Source organism: Macaca mulatta, chromosome 8 (genome assembly GCF_049350105.2).
Source record: "Macaca mulatta isolate MMU2019108-1 chromosome 8, T2T-MMU8v2.0, whole genome shotgun sequence".
NCBI classification, from domain to species: Eukaryota; Metazoa; Chordata; class Mammalia; order Primates; family Cercopithecidae; genus Macaca; species Macaca mulatta.
The window spans coordinates 41208013-41234978 of NC_133413.1; the positions used below are offsets into that span (position 1 = coordinate 41208013).

A 26966-nucleotide genomic window follows, 5' to 3' on the forward strand; every position below is an offset into this window, starting at 1 on the left:
TCCATGAGGGCCCCGTTCCTATAGCAAACTTCTGCCTGGACACTCATACATCCTCTGAAATCTAGGCAGAGGTTCCCAAATCTTGATTCTTGGCTTCTGTGCATCCACAGCCTCAACACCACATGGAAGCTGCCAAGGCTTGGGCTTCCACCCTCTGAAGCCACAGCCTGAGCTGTACCTTGATCCTTTCAGTCACTGCTTGAGTGGCTGGATGCAGGGCACCAAGTCCCTAGACTGCACACAGCAGAGTGACCCTGGGCCTGGCCCACAAAGTCACCTTTTCCCTCCTAAACCTCCAGACCTGTGATGGGAGAGGCTGCCACCAAGGCCTCTGACATGCCCTGGAGACAATTTTCCCATTGTCTCGGTGATTAACATTTGGGTTCCCATTACTCATGTGAGTTTCTGTAGCTGGCTTGAATTTCTCTTCAGAAAATGGGATTTTCTTTTCTATTGTGTTATCAGGCTGCAAATTTTCCAAACTTTTGTGATCTGTTTCGTTTTTAAAACTGAATGCCTTTAATAGCACCCAAGTCACCTCTTGAATGCTTTGCTACTTAGAAATTCCTTCCACCAGATATTCTAAATCATCTCTCTCAAGTTCAAAGTTCCACAGATCTGTAGGGCAGGGGCAGAAGGCTGCCAGTCTCTGCTAAAACACAATTAAGAGCCACATTTGCTCCAGTTCCCAACAAGTTCCTGATCTCCATCTGAGGCCACCTCAGCCTGGATTGTATTGTTCATATCATTATCAGCATTTTGGTCCAAACCATCTGACAAGTCTCTAGGATGTTCCAAACTTTCCCACGTGTTCCTGTTTTCTTCTGAGCCCTCCAAACTGTTTCAACTTCTGCCTGTTACCCAGTTGCAGAGTCACTTTCACGTCTTTGGGTTTCTTTTCAGCAGCACCCCACTCTACTGGTACTAATTTACTGTATTAGTTTTTTTCATGCTGCTGATAAAGACATACCTGAGACTGGGCAATTTACAAAAGGAAGAAGTATAATGGACTTACAGTTCCACATGGCTGGGAAAGCCTCACAATCATGGTGGAATGTGAAAGGTACATATTGGCAGACAACAGAAGAGAGCTTATGCAGTGAATCTCCCTTTTATAAAACCATCAGATCTCATGAGATTTATTCCCTTTCACAGGAACAGCACAGGAAAAACCTGTCTCCATGATTCAATTACCTCCCACTCGTTCCCTCTCACAATATATGGGAATTCAGAATGAAATTTGGCTGGGAACATGGCCAAACCATAACAGTCATACCTTGAGGAACTAGAGAAACAGGAACAAACCAAACCCAAGTCCAGCAGAAGAAAATAAGTAGCAAAGATCAGAGCAGAAGTAAATAAAATGGAAACAATCAAAGGAAAAATAGATGAAACAAAAGCTGGTTCTTTGAAAAGATAAGCAAAACGCATGGACCATTAGTGAGATTAACCAAGAAAAGAAGAGAAAGGTCTAAATAAGTTCAATTAGAAATGAAATGGGAGATATTACAACCTATACCATAGAAACACAAAAGATCATTGAAGGCTACTGTGAACACCTTTATACACACAAAATAGATAACCTAGGGGAGATAGATAAATTTCTGGAAATATATAACCCTCATAAATTAAATCGGGAAGAAATAGAAACTCTGAACAGACTAATAACAAGCAGTGAGATTGAAATGGTAATAAAAACCATTACCAATGAAAAAAAAGTCCAGAATTGGATGGATTCATAGCTGAATTCTGTCAGAGATTAAAAAAAGAACTGGTACCAATCCTACTGAAAATATTTCAAAAGATAGAGAAAGAGGGAATTTTTCCTAAATAGTTCTGTGAAACCAATATCACCCTAATATAAAAACCAGGAAAGGAAAGAACAAAAAAGGAGAACTACAGAACAATATCTCTGGTAAACAAAATGCAAGTTTTCTCAACTAAATACTAGCCAACTGAATACAACAGCATATCAAAAAGATATTCCACCACGATCAAGTTGGTATCATACCAGAGATGCAAGGTTAACATATACAAGTAAATAAATGTAATACAACACATAAGCAGAATTTAAAACAAAAATCATATGATCATTTTAATAGACAAAGTAAAAGCATTTGACAAAATCCAACATCCCTTTATGATTAAAACCCTCAGAAAAATTGGCATAGAAGGGACATACCTTAAGGTAATGAAGGCTGTATACAACAAAACCACAGGCAACATTGCACCGAATAGGGAAAAGTTGAAAGCATTTTCCCTGAGAACAGGAACAAGATAAGGATGCCCATTTTCATCACTTCTATTCAACATAGTACTGGAGGTCCTAGCCCGAGCAATCAAACAAGAGAAAGAAAGAGTATTCAAATTGATGATGAGGAAGTCAAACTGTCACTGCTTGCCAATGATATGATCATATACCTTGAAAACCCTAAAGACTCATCTAAAAAGCTTCTAGATTTGATAAATGAATCAGTAAAGTTGCAGGATACAAAAGTAATGTACACAAATCAGTAGCACTGCTATACACCAACAGTGACCAAGCTGAGAATCAAATCAAGAATTCAACCCCTTTTACAGTAGATGCAACAAACCCCCCTCCCCCAAAATACTTAGGGATATACCTAACAAAGGAAAACTATGAAACACTGCTGAAAGAAATTATAGATGACCCAAACAAATGAAAACACATACCATGCTCATGGATGGGTAGAATAAATATTGTGAAAATGACAATACTGTCAAAGGAATATATAAATTCAATATAATTCCCATCAAAATACCATCATCATTCTTCACAGAACTGGAAAAAACAATCCTCAAATTCACATGGAACCAAAAAAGAGCTGCATGGGCAAAGCAAGACTAAGCAAAACAAAAAACAAAACAAAACAAAACAAAACAATAAAACCCCAAAAGCAAATCTGGAAGCATCACATTACCCGACTTCAAACTCTGCTACAAGGCTATAATCACCAGAACAGCATGGTACCACTATAAAAATAGACACTTAGACGAATGGAACAGAATAGAGCTCCCAGAAATAAAGCCAAGTACTTACAGTCAACTGATCTTTGACAAAGCAAACAAAAACATAAAGTGGGGAAAGACATCCTATTCAACAAATAGTAGTGGGATAACTGGCAAGCCACGTGTAGAAAAATGAAACTGGATCCTCATTCTCACCTTATACAAACATCAACTCAAGATGGGTCAAAGACTTAAATGTAACACCTGAAGCCATAAAAATTCTAGAAGATAACATCAGAAAAACCCTTCTAGATATTGTCTTAGGTAAAGTGTTCATGAGCAAGAACCCAAAAGCAAATGCAATAAAAACAAAGATAAATAGATAGGACTTAATTAAACAAAAAAGCTTCTGCATAGCAAAAAAAAAAAAAAAAAAAAAAAAAAAAAATCAGCAGAGTAAACAGACAACCCACGGTGGCTAAGAAATGTGGTATATAAATACCATGGAATCCTACTCAGCCTTAAAAAGGAACAAAATAATGACATTTACACAACCTGGATGGAGTTGGAGTCCATTATCCTAAGTGAAGTAACTCAGGAATTGAAAATGGAACATCATATGTTCTCACTCAAAAGTGGGAGCGAATCTCTGAAGATGCAAAGGCATGAGAATGATACAATAGACTTTGGGGACTTGAAGGGAAGTGTGGGAGGGAGTAAGGAATGAAAGGCTATACATTGGTTACAGTGTGCACTGTTAGGATGATGGCTACACCAAAATCTCAGAAATCACTACTAAAAATCTTATTCATGTAACCAAACACCACCTGTTCCCCAAAATATTTTGAAATAAAAATTAAAAAAGAAGAAGTAGTGAAGGTTAAATGGAACTGCGGCCTTGTTCCAATCTGACTTGCATCCTTATGAAAAATAGATTTGGATACACAAAGAGACACCAGGGGCTTGTGCACGTAGAGGAAAGGCCATGTGAGGACATAGGGAGAAGGCAAGTCTAGAAGAGAGGCCTCAGGAGAAACCAACCCTGCAGACACCTTGATCTTGGACTTCCAGCCTCTAGAACTGTTAGAAAATAAATCACTGTTGTTGAAACCACTTAAAGCTATGGTACTTTGTGATATCAGCCTAAGCAGACAATATAATATCCTTATTTAGATGTTTGCTAAAACTCTCTTATTATTTAAACACTGGACTTTTTGTTATTGTTTTAATTACTCTGCCTTAGAACTACATGAAAAAACATAGTAATAATAATATCAATTTAAAATGCAAATAAATCACAAATGTCTTTTCTTGCAAAACAAGCAAACAAATAAACAAAGAACAAACAAAAAACACCCTTCTGGAATGCAGCAAAAGCAGTACTTAGAGGAAAATGTATCATTGAATGGCTATGCTTTTATATTACATAATTACTTACTGTAATGTTATGATGGCTATACCCCTCTGACATGGAAACTTTTTTTTTATGTGTTGTTCTTTAGGTTTGTGTAAATCGTCAATGTGTAGAATCCAGGAAAATTAAGGCTACAGCACTTGTTTGTTCTGAATATACTTGTTCTGGACATGGAGTAAGTAACCACATGTTTCCCTCAATCACATTTCTTGGACACTTTTTTTGCATCACTTATTAATTTACTGACATTTTTTGGGTCACTACCATGTGCCAGACTCTGTTGCATCTAGCTTCAGTTGAGAGCTGAATTAAGTCATTAAATTCAGCAGCCATAATTAGTTACAGAAGATATTTTGAGTAGAATTAAATTGCTAATGACCTAAATATATATTGTTATAATTGGGTACTTTTCAGAGGGTGTTAAATTTTCTGATAAATACATTAACCTGGTTCTCAAAGGAAAGATAATTGTGATGTAATTCCTGTGTCTGTGAATATACAGGGATCATAAAAAACTATTGTTTTATTTATCTACTTTTAAAAATAGACTTTATTTTTTAGAGGAGCTTCAGGTTCACAGAAACTTTGGAAAGTAGAAAGTAGAGAGATTTTCCATATATCCACTCATCTTACAGAGGCACAATCTTTTCCAATTTTAACATCACACACCATAGTGGTCTGTTTGTTATAACTGATGACCTACAAGGACATATCATTATCACCCAAAGTCCAGTTTACATTAGGATTCACTGTTAGTGTCTCACATTCTATGGGTTTTGACAAATGTGTAATGCTATAGATCCATCATTATAATATACAGAGAGTATTTTCATTACTCTAAAAATTATCTGTGCTCCATCAGTTCATCCTTCTCTCTCCACTAACCCTTGGCAACCACTGATCTTATTACTGTTTTCCTAGATTTTTATTTTCCAGAATGTCATTTTATTGAAATCATATAGTATGTAGCCTTTTCAGATTGGTTTCTTTCACTTAGTAATATGCATTTAACGTTTCTCCATGTTTTCCTTTCTTTTTTTTTTTTTGAGACGGAGTCTCGCTCTGTTGCCCAGGCTGGAGTGCAGTGGCCGGATCTCAGCTCACTGCAAGCTCCGCCTCCCGGGTTCACGCCACTCTCCTGCCTCAGCCTCCCGAGTAGCTGGGACTACAGGCGCCCGCCACCTCGCCCAGCTAGTTTTTTGTATTTTTTTAGTAGAGACGGGGTTTCACTGGGTTAGCCAGGATGGTCTCGATCTCCTGACCTCGTGATCTGCCCGTCTCGGCCTCCCAAAGTGCTGGGATTACAGGCTTGAGCCACCACGCCTGGCCTTCTCCATGTTTTTCTATGGCTTGATAGTTCATTTCTTTTTAGTGCTAAATAATATTCCATTGTCTGAATGTGCCATAGTTATTTATCCACTCATCTACTGAAGAACGGTTGCTTACAAGTTTGGTAATTACAAATAAAGCTGCTATAAACATCCTTCTGCAGGTTTTTGTGTGGACATAAATTTTCACCTATTTTGAGTAAATACCAAGGATTGTGATTGCTGTATCATATCCTAAGAATATGCTTAGTTTTGTTAGAAACTGACAAAACATCTTTGAAAGTGGCTGTACCAGTTTGCATTCCCACCAGCAGTGAATGAGAGTCCCTGTTGCTCCACATCCAAGCCAACATTTTTTGTTGTCAGTGTTTCGGATTTTGGCCATTCTAACAGGTGTGTAGTGGTATTTCATTGTTGTTTTAATTTGCATTTTACTGATGACATATGTGAGGCGTATTTCATATACTTATTTTCCATCTATATATCTTTTTTGGTGAGGGACCTTTTAAATTCTTTTGCCCATTTTAAAAGTTGTTTGTTTTCTTGTTGAGTTTTAAGTTTTCTCTTAGTATTTTGAATAACAGTGACATATCTGATGTGTCTTTTGCAAATATTTTCTTCCAGTCTGTGGCTTATCTTTTTATTCTCTTAACAGTGCTTTTCACAGAGAAGGTTTTAATTTTACGAAGCCCAACTTCTTAATTATTTCTTGTGTAGATTGTGCCTTTGGTATTGTATCTAAAAAGTCTATGCAATACCTAAGGTCATCCAGTTTTTTTTTTTTTTTTTTTTTTTCTGAGTTATCTTCTAGGGGTTTTTTAGCTTTGCATTGTACATTTAGGCCTATGACCCATTCTGGATTAACTTTTTGAAGGGTGATAGGTTTGCGTCTAGATTCTTTTTTTTCCTGCATTTTGATGTCCAGCTAGCACCAATTGTTGAAGTTTTTGTTTTCTCTACTGTATTGCTTTTGCTCCTTCGTCAGAGATCAATTGACTAGATTTATGTTTGTCAGTTTCTGGGCTCCTTATTCTGTTTCATTGAGCCATTTGATTATTCTTTCTCCTATATCATATTGCCTTGATTCCTACAGACTTACAGTATGTTGAAGTTGGGTAGTGTTAGTCTTCTGACTTTGTTCTTCTTCTTTTAATGGTAACTTGACTATTCTTGATCTTTTGTGCCTCCATAGAAACTTTAGAATCAGTTTGTTGATTTCCACAAAACACCTTGCTGAGATTTTGACAGGGATTGTGTTCCATCTATAGATCAAGTTAGTAAGAACTGATATCTTGACACCATTGAGTCTTTCTATCCATGCACATGTAATGTGTTTTCACTTATTTAGTCCTTTTTTATTTCCTTCATCAGTGTTTTGTAGTTTTTCTCATATTGATCTTATATATATTTTGTTAGATTTATACCAAGTATTTCATTTTTGGGGGGAGGGGAGGCTAATGTAAATAGTATTATGTCTTTAATTTCAAGTTTCGTTTGTTCATTGCTGGTGTATAGGAAAATGATTGGCTTTTGTGCATTAACCTTGTATATTGCAACCATGCTACAATCACTTGTTAGTTCCAAGAGTTCTTCAAGTCTTTTTAGAATTTCTAAATTGCTGTTTATGTCATATATGAACAAAGACAGTTTTATTTCTTCCTTCCCAATCAGTATACCTTTTTTTTCTTATTTTATTGTATTAGTTAGAACTTTCTGTATGATATTGAAATAGGAGTGGTGAGAGGAGACGTCCTTGCATTGCTTCTTATCTTAGTGGGAAAGTGTCTAATATCTCACCATTAAGTATGATATCAGCTGTAGGTTTTTTTGCTTGGTATTTTGTTAGATGAAAAACTTTCCCTCTATTCCTAGTTTGCTGTTAGTTTACTTTTAAATCACAAATAAATGTTGGCTTTTATTTTGTTGTTGTTGTTGAGATGGAACCTCGCTGTGTTGCCCAGGCTGGAGTGCAGTGGTGCAATCTTGGCTCCCTGCAAGCTCTGCCTTCCCGGTTCACGCCATTCTTCTGCCTCAGCCTCCCGAGGAGCTGGGAGTACAGGCGCCCACCACCATGCCCGGCTAATTTTTTTTGTATTTTTAGTAGACATGCGGTTTCACCATGTTAGCCAGGATGGTCTCGATCTCCTGACCTCACGATCTGCCCGTCTCGGCCTCCCAAGGTGCTGGGATTTCAGGCGTGAGACACTGTGCCCGGCCCGAGTGTTGGCTTTTTAATATTAAATGCTTTTTATGTATCTATTGATATGATAATGCAATTTTTCTTCATTAGTTTATTGATGTGAGATGAAGTACATCAACTAATTTTCTAATGTTGAACCAGTTACATGCCTGGTGAACCCATCTCAGCAAACAATTATTTGTAACATCAATTAAAAATAAGAAAAATAAAAATTTTTAGTTTACTTTCACTTAATTCCTTCTCTAATACTATTCTTTTTATATAAATAACATTTGATGACCTTTGTGATTTTCATTCTCTCTGAAGAATCTCTTCTGACATTCATTTCAAAGGCAGGTCTACTGGTGATATATACTCTCAATTTTTGCTTGTCTGAGAGTCTTCATTTCCACTTTTGCAAGATAATTTCAAAGGATTAAATATTTCACTCATCACTCTTTTTGCTTGCATGGTTGCTAAAGAGAAGTCCAGTATAATTTTTATCTTTGTGCCTCTATAGATATGGTATTTTCTCTCTCTGGTTTCTTTCCCAATTTGTTCTTTATCTTTTCTTTTCTGTAGTTTGAAAGTTATTATGTCTAGGTATAAATTTTTGGCATTTGTCCTGATTTTTTTGTGGCAGGGGTTGCTTGATCTGTGATTTGTTGTAAGACATTAATTTTGGAAAATTATCAGCTGTTATTGCTTCAAATATTTCTTCTATTCCATTCTTTTTTGTCTTCTTGGTATCCTCATTACATGTATGTTATACATTTTTTTAGTTGTCTCACAGTTCTTGGATATTCTGTTCTGTTTTTTCAACCTTTTTTTTTTGTGTGTGTGAGCCAAATATTTATTCATTTCTTGCATTTGAAGTACCCTTCGATAACACCCTTGGCCTGAGACTCCTTTCCATAGTCCTTAACTACTACACAATTGCAACCAACCACTTTACAGGGTTTCCCCTCTCTGTCAGTTTTACAGAGGCCTACCCATTCTCCTGGTTTCTTGTTGTCATCAACCTTAATTAGGTTGATTTGGTGTTCAGCATAAAGGGCCTCCACCAACTTGATATACATAGGCTCATCACAGTTGGATGCAAGCACACAAAGATGAGCTTGGTGCTTGTCTAAGGCTTTGGCAGCTTCGGGAATTCCACGTGCTAGGCCATCGTGGATGTGGGCGGTCTTCAGCACCTCTTGTAAAGAAGTATTAACGTCCATTACACCTCCAGTAGCAATGCCGTCCTCGGCCATGGCGGTGGGTTACGGGTGAAGCAGCATCTTGAACGCACGCGAGCCTCCGCCTCCGCGGGACTCCGCGGTGGCAGGGAAAGAGCAACCTTTTTTTTTTTTTGCCTTTTTAGTTTTAGATGTTTCTATTGAGATATCCTCAAGCTCAGAGGTCTTTTCTCATCTCAGCCATGATTAATCTATTAACGGGCCCATCAAAAGCATTATTCATTTCTGTTGCAGTGTTTTTGATCTCTAGTACTTCTTTTTGATTCTTTCTTGGAATTTTTATCTCTCTGCCTACACTGCCAATCTGTGCTTACATGCAGTCTACTTTATCCATTAGAGCTTTCAGCATATGAAATATAATTGTTTTATTTATTTATTTTAATTTTATTTTTATTGACAATAGTGGTACCTGTTGTGGGGGTATAAATGATAATTAATACATTCATATAATTCATAAAATTATCTTAATTATCAGTATAATTATCTTATATCTTAATTATCTTAATTATCAGTATAATTAAGATATCCATCATTTTACACATTTGTCTTTATGCTAAAACATTTGAATTTATTTTTCTAGCTATTTTTGAAATATACAATAGGTTATTTTAAACTCTGGTCATCCTACTGATGACCAAGTGTCAAAACACTTGGTCTTACTTCTTTCAAACTGGATATTTGTACCTATTAATCAACATCTCTTCATCCTCTCCTCCCATTACACATTCTGGCCTCTGGTAACCACCCACCTACTCTGTATCTTCGTGAATCCACTTTTTTAGCTTCCACATATGAGTAAGAACATGTGATATTTATCTTTCTGTGCTTAGCCTATTTCATTTACCATAATGACTTCCAGTTCCATCCATGTTGCTATGAGTGATGGGATTTCATTATGTTTATAGCCTATGTTTTACATTGTGTATGTATCCCACATTTTCTTTATTTTTTCGTCTATTCATGGACACTTCCATTGATTCTATATTTTGGTTATTGTGAATAGAGCTACAATAAACATGGGAATGCAGATAGCATTTTGAAGTGTTGATTTCCATTCTTTTGGTTATTTACTCAGTAGTAGAATTGCTGAGTCATATGGTAGTTCTGTTTTTAGTTTTTTTTTTTTTTTTTTGAGGAATCTCCACACAATTTTTTTAAAGTGGCTGTACTAATTTACATTCCCACCTACAGTGTGTGAGGCTTTCCTTTTCTCCACAGCCTCGCCAGCGTTGGCTGTTCCCTGTCTTTTTGATAAAAGCCATTTTAACTGGATTGAGATTGTATCTCATAATTTTGATTTGCATCTCTCTCATAATTAGTGATGTTGAACATTTTTTCATCTACCTGTTGGCCATTTGTATGTTTTATTTTGAGAGATGTCTATTCAGATCCTTTGCCCATTTTTTTAATCATATAATTTGTGGAGTTTTTTCCTATTGAGTTATTTGAGCTCTTTATATATTCTGATTGTCAGTCCCTTGTCATATGGATAGTTTGGAAATATTTTCTTTTATTCTGTGGGTTGTCTCTTCACTTTGTTGATTGCTTCTTTTGCTGTGTAGAAGCTTTTTAGCTTGGTGTAATCCCATTTGTTTATTTTTGCTTATGTTTCCTATGCATTTGAGGTTATATCCAAAAAATAATTACATAATCAATGTCTTAGAACTATTTTCCTACATTTTCTCCTGGTAATTTTATAGTTTTGGTTCTTTTTTTTTTTCTTTTTTTTTTTTTTATTATACTTTAAGTTCTAGGGTACATGTGCACAACATGCCGGTTTGTTACATATGTATACATGTGCCATGTTGGTGTGCTGCACCCATTAACTCGTCATTTACATTAGGTATATCTCCTAATGCTATCCCTCCCCCGTACCCCCTCCCCACAATAGGACCCAGTGTGTGATGCTCCCCTTCCTGTTTCCAAGTGATCTCATTGTTCAATTCCCACCTATGAGTGAGAACATGTGGTATTTGGTTTTCTGTTCTTGTGATAGTTTGCTGAGAATGATGGTTTCCAGCTGCATCCATGTCCCTACAAAGGACACGAACTCATCCTTTTTTATAGCTGCATAGTATTCCATGGTGTATATGTGCCACATTTTCTTAACCCAGTCTGTCACTGATGGACATTTGGGTTGATTCCAAGTCTTTGCTATTGTGAATAGTGCTGCAATAAACATACATGTGCCTGTGTCTTTATAGCAGCATGATTTATAATCTTTTGGGTATATCCCCAGTAATGGGATAGCTGGGTCAAATGGTGTTTCTAGTTCTAGATCCTTGAGGAATCACCACACCATTTTCCACAATGGTTGAACCAGTTTACAGTCCCCCAACAGTGTAAAAGTGTTCCTATTTCTCCACATCCTCTCCAGCACCTGTTGTTTCCTGATTTTTTAAAAGCATTTGCTTGTCTGTAAAGGACTTTATTTCTCCTTCACTTATGAAACTTAGTTTGGCTGGATATGAAATTCTGGGTTGAAAATTCTTTTCTTTAAGAATGTTGAATATTGGCCCCCATTTTCTTCTGGCTTGGGGAGTTTCTGCCGAGAGATCTGCTGTTAGTCTGATGGGCTTCCCTTTGTGTGTAACCCGACCTTTGTCTCTGGCTGCCCTTAACATTTTTTCCTTCATTTCAACTTTGGTGAGTCTTACTATTATGTGTCTTGCAGTTGCTCTTCTCAAGGAGTATCTTTGTGGCATTCTCTGTATTTCCTGAATTTGAATGTTGGCCTGCCTTACTAAGTTGGGGAAGCTCTCCTGGATGATATCCTGAAGAGTGTTTTCCAACTTGGTTCCATTTTCCCCGTCACTTTCAGGCACACCAATCAGACGTAGATTTGGTCTTTTCACATAATCTCATACTTATTGGGGGCTTTGTTCATTTCTTTTTACCCTTTTTTCTCCACACTTCTCTTCTCTCTTCATTTCATTCGTTTGATCTTCAATTGCTGATACTCTTTCTTCCAGTTGATCGAGTTGGTTACTGAAGCTTGTGCATTTGTCACGTATTTCTCGTGTTATGGTTTTCATCCCTATCAGTTCTTTTAAGGTCTTCTCTTCATTGATTATTCTAGTTATCCATTCATCCATTCTTTTTTCAAGGTCTTTAGTTTCTTCATATTGGTTACATAGTTCCTCCTTTATTTCTGAGAAGTTTGATCAGCTGAAGCCTTCTCTCAATTCGTCAACGTCATTCTCCGTCCAGCTTTGTTCCATTGCTGGCGAGGAGCTGCATTCCTTTGGAGGGGAGATGCACTCTGATTTTTTGAATTTCCAGCTCTTCTGCACTGCTTTTCCCCCATCTTTGTGGTTTTATCTGCCCTGGTCTTTGATGATGGTGACGTACTGATGGGGTTTTGGTGTGGGTGTCCTTTCTGTTTGTTAGTTTTCCTTCTAACAGTCAGGACCCTCAGCTGTAGGTCTGTTGGAGTTCGCTTGAGGTCCACTCCAGACCCTGTTTGCCTCGGTGTCAGCAGCAGAGGCTGCAGAAGATAGAATATTGTTGCACAGCGAGTGTTGCTCTCTGATTCTTACTCTGGAAGCTTTGTCTCAGGGGTGTACCCCACCATGTGAGGTGTGAGGTGTCGGTCTGCACGTAGTGGAGGATGTCTCCGATATAGGCTACTCAGGGGTCAGGGACCCACTTGAGCAGGCAGTCTGTCCGTTCTCAGATCTCAACCGCTGTGCTGGGAGATCCACTGCTCTCTTCAAAGCTATCAGACAGGGGCATTTACCTCTGCCGAGGTTTCTGCTGCTTTTTGTTTAGCTATGCCCTGTCCCCAGAGGAGGAGTCTACAGAGGTAGGCTGGCCTTCTTGCGCTGTGGTGGGCTCCACCCAATTTGAGTTTCCAGGTGGCTTTGTTTTCCTACTTAAGCCTCAGCAATGGCGGGCACCCCTCCTCCATCCTCGCTGCCGCCTTGCAGTTAGATCTCAGACTGCTGTGCTAGCAATGAGGGAGGCTCTGTGTGCCTGGGAACCTCTGGGCCAGGTGTGGGATATAATCTCCTGGTGTGCCCTTTGCTAAGACCCTTGGTAAAGCACAGTATTTAGGGTGAGAGTTACCTGATTTTCCAGGTGTTGTGTGTCTCTGTTTCTCTTGGCTAAGAAAAGGGATTCCCTTCCCCCTTGAGCTTCCCAAGTTAGGTGATGCCACGCTCTGCTTCAGCTCTTGCTGGTCGGGCTGCACCAGCTGACCAGCACTGATTGTCTGGCACTCCCCAGTGAGATGAACCTGGTACCTCAGTTGAAAATGCAGAAATCACCCATCTTTTGTGTCACTCACGCTAGGAGCTGGAGGCCGGAGCTGTTCCTATTCGGCCATCTTGGGCGCACCCTTCCCCGTAATTTTGGTTCTTAGATTTAAGTCTTGAATACATTTTGATTTTATTTTTGTACACAGTGAAAGATAATGATCAAGTTTTATTCTTCTGCATATAGTTACTGAATTGCCAGCACCATCTATTGAAGAGACTGTTCTTTCTCTGTTGTGCATTCTTGGTGCCTTTGTTGAAAATGAATTGGTGTAAATGCATGTATTTGTATCTGGGTTCTTTATTCTGTTCCATTGGTCTAGGTGTTTGATTTTATGCCAATACCATGGTGATTTGGTTACTATAGCTCTGTAGTATAACTTGAAGTCAGATAATGTTATGCATTTGGCTTTGTTCTTTTTGCTCAGAATTGCTGACCACATGTTAAGTCATGAGACAAGTCTTAACAAATTTAAGAAGACTGACATCACTCCAAGTATATTTTCTGACCACATTAGATTGAAGCTAGAAGTTAATATTAAAAGAAAGTGGAAAAACTTAAAAAATACATGAAAATTAATAATAACACACAATTGAACAACAATTGGGCTAAACAACAAATCATAAGGGAAATTAGGAAAAACCTTAAGACAAACAAAAAATGAAAAAAAGATGACATATGGAAAAAACAGTACTAAAGGGAAATTTATAGTAATAAATTCTTACATTAAAAAAGAATAAAGATTTCAAATAGACATTGTAACTTTACACCTCAAGAAACTAGAAGAAATTGAACAAACAAACCCCAAGTTTGCAGTAGGAAGTTATGAAGATTAAAGCACAAACATGATAGAGAATAGAAAAATAATAGATAACAAGGAAATTAAGAGTTGAGTTTTCCAAAAGATAAAAAAAATGGACAAACTCTTAGGTAAAATAGCAAGAAAAAAAGAAAAGACTCAAAATCAGAAATGAAGGAGCAGATATTACAACTAATGTCACAGAAATTTTTTAAGAAGATATTGTGGTTTATATTTATACGCCAGCACATTGGATAACCTAGAAGAAATTGATAGATTCCTAGAGTGATATAACCTGCCAAGACTTAATCAAGAATAAATAGCCTGAAGAGAACAACAACAAATAAAGAGATTAAATCAGTAAACAAAACTTTCTAGCAAAGAAAATCTCAGGACCACCAGGGGGCTTCACAAATGAATTCTGTTAAACATTTACAGGAGAATTAAACAAGAAAATAAAATTGCAGGCTAATATATCTACAAACATGCATGCAAAAATTTACAGCAAGACATTAACAAACTATATTTCCCGCACATTAAAAGAATCATACACAATGACCAAATGGGATTTATTCCTGGGATGCAAGGATGGTTCAGAATACACAGATCAATTAATGTGGTATGCTAATTGAATCCTAACTCAATATGTTAGGATTAACAGAAAGCCTATATGTAAAAACTCCACAGCTAAAATTATACTCAATGGTGAAATAATGAAAGCCTTTACTTTAAGATCTATAACAATGCAAGGATACTCACTCTGTGCACTTCTATTCAACATAGTATTGGAATTCCTAGATGAAGCAATGAGGCAAAGAAAAGAAATAAAGGGCATCCAAATGGGAAAGTAGAAATGAAGTAGCCTCTAGAGTCTTTTTTTCTTGCTATTTTACCTAAGAGTTTGTCCATTTTTTTATCTTTTCTATATATTCATATATTAATATGCCATGATTATATACATAGGAAACCATAAAGGTTCCATAAAATTAGTAGAAGAAATAATGAATTCAGTAAAGTTGCAGGACACAAAAACAACACTCAAAAATCAGTTACATTTTTATACATCAAAAACAGACGATCAGGAAAGGCGATTAGTTAAACAATCCCATTTACAACAGCATCAAAAAGAATAAAATATTTAGGTTTAAAACAAACCAAGGAGGTGAAAGATTTGTACACTGAAGACTATAAAACATGAAAAAAATTAAAGGAGACAAAAAATTGAAAGATATTCCATGGATTGAAGAAATTAATATTGTTAAACTATCCCTAACACTCAAAATTATCTACAGATTCAATGCAATCCTTATCAGAATCTCCATGTTATTTTTCAAAGAAATAGAAAATAAAGAACTTACATAAAACTAAAAAAATCCATATAATTAGAAGCAATTTTTAAAAAGAAGAACAAAGCTTTTCAAAATATAGTACAAAGGTACAGTAACCAGAATAGTATGTTACTCTCATAAAATAGAGACATAAAGCAATGGATGAAAATAGCTCAAAGATAGACTCATATATGCTGGCTCCAGCATGTCACTGGAGGGGTCACATTTGCATTAGAATTTAAGTATGCATTTTTGAAATTAATTGCATGGTAAATTTGTAGGTAAACATTTTAAGATGTCAAATTTTCTTGATGCAAATATTGAGAGCCTCACTTTATGGTTTTTTTTTTCTTTGTGTGTGTGTGTGTCTGTGCTTTAGTCTAAGAAACCAAACATTTGATATGTGAGACTGTTGCTCTAAATAAACAAAATTACACTAGATTATGGTACAAAAGTAAGCTTGATGATCACCTTCTATGAGAAAATATTTTAAAACAATCATTTAATTTTTCAAAATGATCCTAGGTGTGTGATTCCAGACAAAAGTGCGTTTGTTCACCAGGCTATAATCCTCCAAGCTGCCAAACACGTTCCAAAGGTTTTCCCATATTTCCTAAGGAAGACATGGGCAAGTATCTGTCTCTTCAAATATCCGTTTAATAAAAGTATCAAATTGCTTATGATCACTAAACAGAGTTCGATTTTGCTACTTACGAAGCAACTGATATTTGTAATGAAAAGGTAATCAGAATTCTCTCAAGAAATGGAAACCAAACATGCCATCTTAATCTTGCTCTCTTTTCTTTATAATTAACTAATTAATCAATTAATTTTTATTTTTTTATTTCAATAGGTTTTTGGGGAACAGGTGAATTTTGGTAACATGGATAAGTTCTTTAGTGGTGATTTCTGAGATTTTGGTGCAGCCATCACTCGAGCAGTGTATACTGTATGCAATGTGTAGTCTTTTATACCTCACCTACTCCCATCCTTCACCTCAATACCCCAAAGTCCATTGTATCATTTTTATGCCTTTGTGTCCTCATAGCTTAGTTCCCATTTACGAGTGAGAACATATGATATTTGGTTTTATATTCTCTAAGTGAAGAGTTACTTCATTTAGAATAACGGTCTCAAACTCCATCCAGGTTGCTGTGAATGCTATTATTTTGTTCTTCTAATGGCTGAGTAGTATTCCATGGTGTATATATATATATCACACTTTCTTTTTTTATTTTTATTTTTTATTATACTTTAAGTTCTAGGGTACATGTGCACAACATACAGGTTTGTTACATATGTATACATGCGCCATATTGGTGTGCTGAACCCATTAACTCATCATTTACATTAGGTGTATCTCCTAATGCTATCCTTCCCCCTTCCCCCAATCCCACAACAGACTCCGGTGTGTGATGTTCACCACCCTGTGTCCAAGTCTTCTCATTGTTCAATTCCCACCAATGAGTGAGAACATGTGGTGTTTGATTTTTTGTCCTTCTGATAGTTTGCTGAGAATGATGGTTTCCAGCTTCATCCATGTTCCTACAAAGGACATGAACTCATCATTTTTCATGGCTGTATAGTATTCCAGGATATCACACTTTCTTTATCCACTCATTGATTGATGGGCATTTGGGCTGGTTCTACATTTTTGCTATTGCAAATTGTGCTGCTATAAACATTTGTGTGAGTGTCTTTTTATGTAATGACTTTTATTTAATGACTTCCTCTGGGTAGATTTCCAACAGTGGGATTGCTGGATCAAATGGTAGATCTACTTTTGGTTCTTCAAGAAATTGCCATACTGTTTTTCATAGTGGTTGTACTAGTTTGCATTCCCACCAACAGCGTCAAAGCACTCCCCTTTAAGAACATCCATGCCAACATCTATTATTTTTTGATTTTTAAATTATGACCATTCTTACAGGAGTAAGGTGGTATTGCATTGTGGTTTTGATTTGCATTTCCCTGATCATTAGTGATGTTGAGCATTATTTCATGTTTGTTGGCCGTTTGCATATCTTCTTTTGAGAGTTGTCTATTCATGTCCTTAGTCCATTTTTTGATGGAATTGCTTTTTTTTCTTGCTGATTTGTTTAAGTTCCTTATAGATTGTGGATATTAGTTATTTGTCAGACGCATAGTTTGTGAAGATTTTCTCCCACTCTGTGGGTTGTCTGTTTACTCTGCTGATTATATCTTTTGCTTTGCAGAAGCTTTTAAATTTAATGAAGTCCCTTCTATTTATCTTTGTTTTTGTTGCATTTGCTTTTGGGTTCTTGCTTATGAACGCTTTGCCTAAGCCAATGTCTAGAATAGTTTTCTCATGTCATATTCTAGAATTTTTATGGTTGCAGGTTTAAATTTAAGTCTTTGATCCCTCTTGAGTTGATATTTGTATAAGATGAGAGATGAGGATTCAGTTTAATTCTTCTACATATGGCTTGCCAGTTATCCCAGTGCCATTTGTTGAATAGGGTGTCCTTTCCCCATTTTACGTTTTTGTTTGCTTTGTTGAAGATCAGTTGGCTGTACATACTTGGCTTTATTTCTGGATTCCCTATTCCATTCCTTTGGTCCCTGTGTCTATTTTTATGTCAGTACCATGCTGTTTTGGTGACTATAGCCTTATAGTCATATAGCCTTATAGTCATATAAGCCTTATAGTCATATAAGGCTATATGTCATATAAGGCTTATGACATATAAGTCATATATGTCTTATATATGTCATATAAGGCTTATAGTCATATAAGGCTATATGGCCATACCAGCCTGAATGTGCCCGATCTTGTCTTGCTCTTTTTTCTAACATTAAAATATCATACTTGAAGTTGAATACCTTTTAAAATTTCTCTTCACTGATATCATTGACTCTGTCTTTTAGAATATTTTCAACCTCTTTTCCTCAGCTTTATGACTGATCCTGTGACCTCAGCTCTAAACAAACATTTACTCTGTGTCTAGTATGTTAGTGTGTTTCTGTTATAGAAGAAATGAAATAGAAGACAAGATTTTGCTCTGAAAGCGTTTATCATTTAAATCAGAAAAATCCATCAGTTTCTGCTTAGGAGATGACAGAAGTGATGCTGGCATATTATTCTGTTTGTGCACCACAGCTTCCATTTCTGTCATTCATTCATTTATTGAGTTAGCAAATGTTTATTGAACTCTTAATATATGCCAGGTCCAGGTGCTGGTCTACACACTGGGGATGTACAGTGATAGCAAAGGACAGAATTAGGATTAGAAATCAATTCTTCTGATTTTTATGCCAGTGCCTTTTTAGTAGCATTGCGATGACCCCATTTATAAACATGATCCCCAAGGCCAAAAGCCAACAATCTACCAAAGAAAAATAGGATATACACAAATACACTGAATTCCTTTGATAATGCACCTTGTAAGAGTGCATTTTTGGATAACCATGCAATTACACAATCCCACGTTGTATATCACTGAATTTTTTTGTCCCTACTTAGAGGGTTAATATGAGAGTTTGCTGTAGTTGCTGTGAGACTTGAATACTTTTGAACTTTCCAAAACTTGGTTACCATGCTTTTAGAATGAAAGGTTATAGAGATAGCCCCAAAGATTATGATTACAATTCTATGATGATATTTTCCATGTTCCTTGAATAACAATACAAATTCAGAACATTTTAATGAATGTGTTACAACTTGAAAATAAAAGTAGATAGTTTAATTTTTAATATATTTTTTTGGATTTCTGTTTTTAGATTCTATCATGGAAAGAGCATCTGGGAAGACTGAAAACACCTGGCTTCTAGGTTTCTCCGTTGTTCTTCCTATTCTCATTGTAACAACTATAGTAGTTTTGGCAAGGAAGCATTTGAAAAAGTGGTTCATCAAGGAAGAGGAATTCCCAAGTAGCGAGTAAATTGCATTTGTGTTCTGAAGTTAAACATTAGTACCATTTGAATCTAGTTATATGTAAGACAATATCATGAGCAGCAACAATACTTTACATATCACTGGGATTTTGAGTATTACATCAATATGTCATTTAATTTTATGAGGTAGTTGTGAGTACCCCTGTTTTGAAGACACAAAGATTTGGAAGTGTAGTTTACATAGCTTGCCAAAGTCATTGAACTGTCAGTTGAGAGAGGAAGAACTCGAATATATAATATCTGTTCTTTTCTTATCGAAGGGGGATGATCTGTATCATCTACAACAGAAGTATTTATTAAAAATGCAGATTTCTGGGCCTTACTACAGACTAAATATTTTAATTCACATTGCTGGCTCATAAAAGAAATAATTTTAAAAATATTCTTTGGGTTAAATTTTCAGAAGGGAAATTTATAATTTAGATTATTACATTTTTATTTTTCAAGAAATAATTTAAACACTAAGAGAATAACATGACAAACATCCTCTTGCCCACCATGGGAAATAAACAGATGTTAATATTTTTCTTGTTTCTCTTATAAAAGAAGCCGTTGTATTTGCAGCCGCAATTTCTTCTGGTATGATCCCCTTGCCTCCCGGTAGAGGATGTCTACACTGAATGTTTGTGTATTTTACATGTTTTTAATACATGTGTCATTATCCATATCCCATAACCTACCTAGTATTGTTTTATGTATAATTTTAAATAGCTATACTTTCTCTGCAGATGCATTTCCTTATCAATTTTGGTTTGTTTGTTTTGTCTTTTTTGTTTTTCTTTTTCATGAGCAGTCCGCTCAGAGTTGTTTTTATTTTATTAGTAATTTGAAATATGTAACTTTCAGTTTCATTGAGGTCTCTATTTCTATTGTTTTTTATATCAAGTTTTGCTCTTTTTCCTCCTTTCTGGTCTTTTTACCTTTGCTCTGTTGTGACTCTAGATTTCTTGATTTTAATGCTTTCTTTATTAATTTTCAGCCTTTCTTATTTTCTAAAATAAGAAATACTTTAATAGCAAAAATTTTCTCCTTGTATCTGTCATTTTCTTTATACTCTCTGGTTTTTAAATGATAGTCGACATTCAGTTAAAAAATTTGAAAAATCTAGCAGGATTTCTTGTTTAAATAATGAATCAATTGTGGTCTTTAGTTTTCAATTATGTGATTTATTTTCATTGTTTTAAAAATAATTTTCTAATTTTATTAGCTTATTTTGAGAAACTTGTCTGTGTGATTTAGACTCTTCAATGTTGGAACAAAAAATGAAGTAAATTTTTAGAAATGTGTAAGCTTGATATGCGTCCTCCAATGTTTTTAGGACAAACTTTTAAATTGTGATGTTTCAAACCATTTTTATACATACTGTTTTTTTTTTCTTTCCTGTCTGTTTGATACTTTGTCTTCTGTGAGAGGCAAACTAAAATTTTCAGTGGATCGTAGCTTTCCCTCTGATTGTTGAAACTTTCGCTTTAGATATTCCGAGGCAGTGACTAAATGCATAATGTTTATTTTAGTTAAATTTTCTTTTCCTTTAATCATTATTTATCGTATGTTAAATACAATTTTCACTGTTTTAGATTGCTATATCAACTTTCTCTTTAAAAATGACGTTTACTTGGTACATCTTTTTTTTTTTTTTTTTTTTTTCTCAATCTGTCTTTGCATTTAGCTGGTATAAACAGTCTTTATATGAAATGCACTAGTGGAGTTTGTTATGCTCATATGCTTAATCCATGATGACATATGTTTAGGCTGAAATTTGCCGTCCTATTTTTTTCCTGTTTACCATGCTTTTTTGGTATTTTTTTTTTCTTTTTCTATAATCTATTTTCTTTGTTTCACTTTTCTTTCTTTCTTTTTTTTTTTTTCTTGAGATGAAACTTCGCTCTTGTTACCCAGGCTGGAGTGCAAAGGTGCGATCTCAGCTCACTGCAACCTTAGCTCCCCAGGTTCAAGTGATTCTCCTGCCCCAGCCTCCCAAGAAGCTGGTATTACAGGCATACACCACCACGCCTGGCTAATTTTTTGTATTTTTAGTAGACACAGGGTTTCTTCATGTCGACCAGGCTGTTCTCGAATCATTTCATTTTTCTGTTCTCTTTCTTTTCCTTAACTATTTGGACATTTTTGTATTCTGTTTTTGTTTTAGTGATTTTCTTTAAATTTTAGTATTTGTAGTTAATGTTATATAATGTCTAAATTTAATCATTACATATAGTCTTCTTGGAAATAACCCAAGGACTTCAGTCACTTAACTCCTTCCATTTTCAATGCTTGTTATTTGACTTTCAAATTTCTCCCAATAAGTCAGTGTTATTTTTGTTATTATCATCTTTATGTTTAGTCAGTGAATACTAGGATTTTCCAGTGTATTTCCCGGTCTTACTCACCATTTCTTTTCTAAAATTGTTTTGTTTTGAAATAATTTATGGACAAAAAGTTGCGAAAATTGCGTAGGGCTCTCATGTACTCTTTGCCTAGCTTTTTCCAATCATAACATCTTACATGAACACTGCATTTCCACAGCCAGTATAATGGTATTGGTACAATACTTTTAATACAACTAAAGATCTTATTCAGATTTGCTAGTGTTTGTATGCATTCACTTATGTGTGTGTATACTATTAGCACATTTTATCATGTGATTTGTTTACCAACACCACAATCATAATTCCTTTTGGAATCCTACTTTTTCATTCTAGGTTCAATTATCTTTTTTCCCTTAGATTTATTGCGGTATGATTGACAAACAAAAATTGATGATTTGCCTGATATATGTATATGCTGTAAAATGATTATCACAATTACTATAATTAACACATCTATCACCTCATATAATTACTTCTTTTTATGTGTGTAGTGAGAACACTTAAGATCTATTCCCTTAGCAAATGTCAAGCTTTTTAGATATAAGGTCATATCATCTGAAAACAGAGACAACTTCTTCCTTTTCAATTTGGATGTCCTTTTTTTCTTATTTCTTGCCTAATTCCTGTGGCTAGGGCTTCTAGTACTACACTGAATAGAAATGGCGAGAGGGGCTTCTTGTTTTATTCTTGATCTTAGACCAAAACTTTTATTGATAGCTTTTCCCTGTTAAGTTTAATGTAGCTGTGGGCTTGTAATACAGGTCTTTTGTTATGTTGAGGTGTATTTCTTCTATGATGAACTGTTGCGAGTTTTAATTAAATATGTTGAATTTTGTTTCCTGTAACTATCGAGTGTATTTTCAGCCATCCTTGCATCACAAATATATATCCCACTTGATCATGGTATATGATCCTTATAATGTTCTAATGTGTCTTTGTTCTCTGTCCCCTTAATGTTAAACCTCTGCTGCACTGGAGAGGCCAAAGTATTCCCAGTCTGCTGGCAACAACCCTCCAATGGGGGCTGCCAGCAAAAGCACTGGGGTGGGCCAGTGGTGGGTCCATGTATATGTGCATGCAGGCAGGGTAGGTGGGGGTTCCCCCATTTGTGCATGCTGGCAGGGTGGTGAGGGTTCTGTGTGCCCACGCGCACTGGTAAGGAGGTAGAGAGAGGCTGTGCTGGTGGCGAAAGGCTGCAGGCTGGTATCCCAGACTGTTACTAATCTGCTTCTGTCACTACAGTTTACGGTTCTTTTCTAGAATTTTATATAAATGAAATCATATCATATGATTGTATGTACTTTGTATGGATTATTTACATCACTATAATTATTTTGATATTTATCCATGCTTTTGTGTGTGTCAACAGTTTGTTCCTTTTTATTGCTGAGAATTACTCAGCTGTATGAATCTACCTTAATTTTAAAAATCTATTTATCTGTTGATGAATATTTGGGTTATTTTCAGTTTATAGGTGTTATAAATGAAGCTGTTGTGAACCGCTGGAAACAAATGCTCGGTGCCACAAAGAGGAACCAGCACTGAGACAAAGGATCTCTCTCAGCAAGGCAAATTTACTTCTGCAAAAGGGTGCCTCTCATAGGTCTGGTTGCCATGAGAGCACCCTGAACAAAGGAAAGCAGGGGTTTTTATGTCTAATGCAGCTTGTCCCTACCACTGTGTCCTGCCTCCATTGGCTGGACTTGGACTGCACAATTTAAGCTGAACCCGGTTGACTAACTTGAAAGGTGCAGGAATGCGGTTACACTGATGGAAAGGTAGGAAGATCAGTTTCAGCAGGAGTAGCCATTGCAATGGGAGAGGTAATTTACAGAGTGGGTAGCAGATGTGGAATGTGGGCTGTATAGATAAGGACTGGCAGGAAGGTTGTTTACCAGGGCAGGGGGACACAGTGAGTAAAGAAGTCTGGCCTTGAAAGCAGGGAACAAAAAACAAGCAAACTTAAGCAAACTAAACCTTTGAAGAAGAATTTCTTACTATATTTAACATGAACTTTCAGGTACAAGTTGCTATGTGAATATATGCTTTCCTTCTCTTGTTTAATGCCCAGGAATAGAATAATTGGGTAATAAAATAAGTGTATGTTTAAATTCTAAAGGAAGAGCTATGTTTTCCAAAGTGGTTTTGGCATCTTGTATTTCAGCCACTAGTGTATGAGAGTTTTAGTTTCTCCACATCCTTGTCAATACGTGGTCTCATTTTTTTTTTAACATTACCAATTCTGATATTGTGTAGTGGTATCTCATTATAATTTTAATTTGAATTTCTCTAATGGTTAATCATGTTGACACTTGTTTCATCTGGTTATTTGCCATCTGTATACCTTCTTTGGAGAAATGTCTATTCAAATTATGGGCTATTTTCCTTTTTATCGTATTTTTCTAATCTTTTGATCTTTTTTAAAATGGGTTTGTTGTATTTTGAGTGTTCTGAATATAAGTCCATCATTATATATGTAATTTGCAAACATGTTATCTCGGTCTAAGGCTTGTCTTTTAATACTTTTAACAATCTTTTAAACAGCAAATGTTTTAAATGTTTAGTAAAACCAATGTATCAATTTCTTTTTTTATAGATCACAATTTTGGTGCTGTAGCTAAGAAATAATTGCCTAACCCAAGTTCACAGATTTTCTCCTGTGATTTCTTCTAAAAGTTTCAGTTTTAGGTTTTGCCTTTAGATCTATATCTAATTTGAATTAATTTTTATATATGTTAAGAAATATGGAAATAGTGTATTTTGCCCAAAAATTTTAAATTATTCTTACACCATTGATTTTAAACTTTGTTAAGAAGGATCAGAATAGTCAGCCATAAAAAGACAGTACCATTCTGAGTAACTCTATCCATCTTACTCTGAATGACCATATATTCAACTCAGGTAGTAGGAACTCAAACTATTCCTGTCCTTCTGTGAGCACAAGAAACTATTCCCTTTGTTCATTTTGGATAAATGGTTTTACTCTGGCTCGGGTAGTTCCCTCACTGGCAAGCGTTCATCAGTTCTCTGCAGAAGATGCAAGGGGTTGGGGGGTTGGTCCTCCGCCAATCTCAGGATTCCTTCTAAACATTTTCTTTTTTTCTGTGGTATTCTGCCCTGTGAACCCTAGCTTCCTTGCCCTTCCTAGGACCCCAATTCTCTCACCTCAAGCAGAGAGACTACTGAGATTTGCCTCAGTTTCCCTCACTGCACTACAGCTTGAAAACTCTCCCTAGACAATAAGAAGACTCAATCACAGAACTCACCTTGTTTCCTTCTCTCAAAGTTCACTGTACTGCACTGTCTAGTAGCCAATGTGTGAAATCAATTGTTTCATACATTTTGTTTGTATTTTTGGACCTTCTGGCAGGAGGGTAAATTTAGTCTTACTCCATCTTGGCCAGAATTAGAAGTATGCTTTTAGTATTTGCAACTTTCACATATTTTTAATCTCTGCATCTCACATTCTGATTAATTTTCTTAGCTCACTCTTTCATTTCTCTACTTTTTCTTTCCTGTCTGTCCTGGTTTAGACTTATGGATTCCATTCCTGCAAAGATCTCTATGAGGAGTCTAAATATTCCCAGATTAAAGCGTTTTTTAAGCAAATCATTTGTAGCACTTGCTGCATGAATTCATGTTAGTGTAGTGTTGACATTAACTCTTAGTGGTTTGTAATGATAGACTCTTTTATTGTCAGTGTCTTTGATGTTTCCCATGAGAATTCTGTGTGTGCTGTATTATGAAGACATATATGTAGGTTGTTGTATTAGTCCGTTTTCATACTGCTATACAGAACTGCCCAAGACTGGGTAATTTATAAAAGAAAGAGGTTTAATTGACTCACAGTTTAGCATGACTGGGAAGGCCTCAGGAAACCTACAATCATGGCAGAAGGCGAAGGGGAAGCAAGGCACCTTCTTCACAAGGCGGCAGGAGGGAGAAGTGCCAAGCAGAGGGGGAAGAACCTCTTATAAAACCGTCAGATCTCATGAAAACTCACTCACTATCACGAGAAAGGCATGGGGGAAACTACTACCAAGATTCAATTGCTTCCACCTGGTCTCTCTCGATGCGTGGGGATTACGGGGATTAGAATTTAAGGTAAGATTTGGGTGGGGACACGAAGCCTAACCATACCAGTTGTTTAGTTTTTTCTTTCTTAAAGAAAAAATATTTTTAAAAATTTACCATGCATGGTGTTCAAGAATTTGTGGGGGTGTGAACTGGGGTCCTAAAACTGCACTTTTTGGACACTTGGGAGTCCTACTTCTCTTCTTGATGCATTTTTTCTCTCTGTTTATGCATATTTCCCTCTTGCATTCCAAAAGTCACTGGTCAGAAATTTTATTATTCCTGTTTCATTGGTCCGTTCTGGCTCCTGGTTTAGTTAAAGAGTTCACTTACAGCATCTCTGCATCCAAAGGCCTGGGGCTTTAGCTCCTTCTAAGTCAGTGCTATTAAAACTCTGGCCTCAGAGGTAGTCTTTTCTTTAAAAATGAAGAAAAAACCAAAAGTTGGATTTTGAAGGTCAGGATCAGACATTTAAGGTCACATCTATATTCTGTGTTTAGAAGGGATCAGAAAAAGCAAATTTGGGTGTTTTTGATACTCTCCTCATTGCAGGATTTAAAATGTGCTCTTCTCATTGATGAGGTATATGAGTAAATGAAAATGTTATTTATTTCCATCTGTGTTCATTGACCTTTGGACAATATTTTAATTAGTCTTGTAAGGAGAAAATACTGATTATAAAATGGACCGATTTTCATTCATGAAGTTGGCAAGTTTTCTTAGTACTAACGTGAGACATTTTCAATTTTGTTTTTTAGATCTAAATCGGAAGGTAGCACTCAGACATATGCCAGCCAGTAAGTAGATTAGAAGGTGTTTTTAAGATACATGTTGAAAATTAAGAATTAACTGATAATTCACAATTTATTTCTTAATTTTTTTTGAACATCAATTGGTAAAGCAATGCACTGAAATCCAGACTGCTAATATATAGTCTAATTTAGTTTCTAATAAATTAGTCCTTTCTTCATTTAATGAATGTTTACTGGAAGTCTCTTCTGAGGAAACAAGGAATAAAATAGCTGATGCTAAAATGAGATAGGACATGTATAATTAGTAAAGAAAAAGAATTTAAAGAATTTATAGTGCTTA

The 26966-nt window shown here is 35.9% G+C and overlaps 1 protein-coding gene and 1 pseudogene across 1 annotated transcript in view; one reads left to right on the forward strand and one right to left on the reverse strand.

The window, feature by feature from the left end:
• Nucleotides 1-26675, forward strand: part of ADAM32 (ADAM metallopeptidase domain 32) — a 164322-nt gene extending 137647 nt beyond the window's left edge. The window contains 4 exon segments of the mRNA XM_077942768.1: nucleotides 4473-4559; nucleotides 16042-16144; nucleotides 19258-19414; nucleotides 26633-26675. Of these exon segments, the coding sequence (XP_077798894.1) occupies nucleotides 4473-4559; nucleotides 16042-16144; nucleotides 19258-19414; nucleotides 26633-26675 (390 nt within the window).
• LOC114680232 (small ribosomal subunit protein eS12 pseudogene) lies at nucleotides 8749-9229 on the reverse strand (annotated as a pseudogene).
• Nucleotides 26676-26966: the final 291 nt, after the last annotated feature.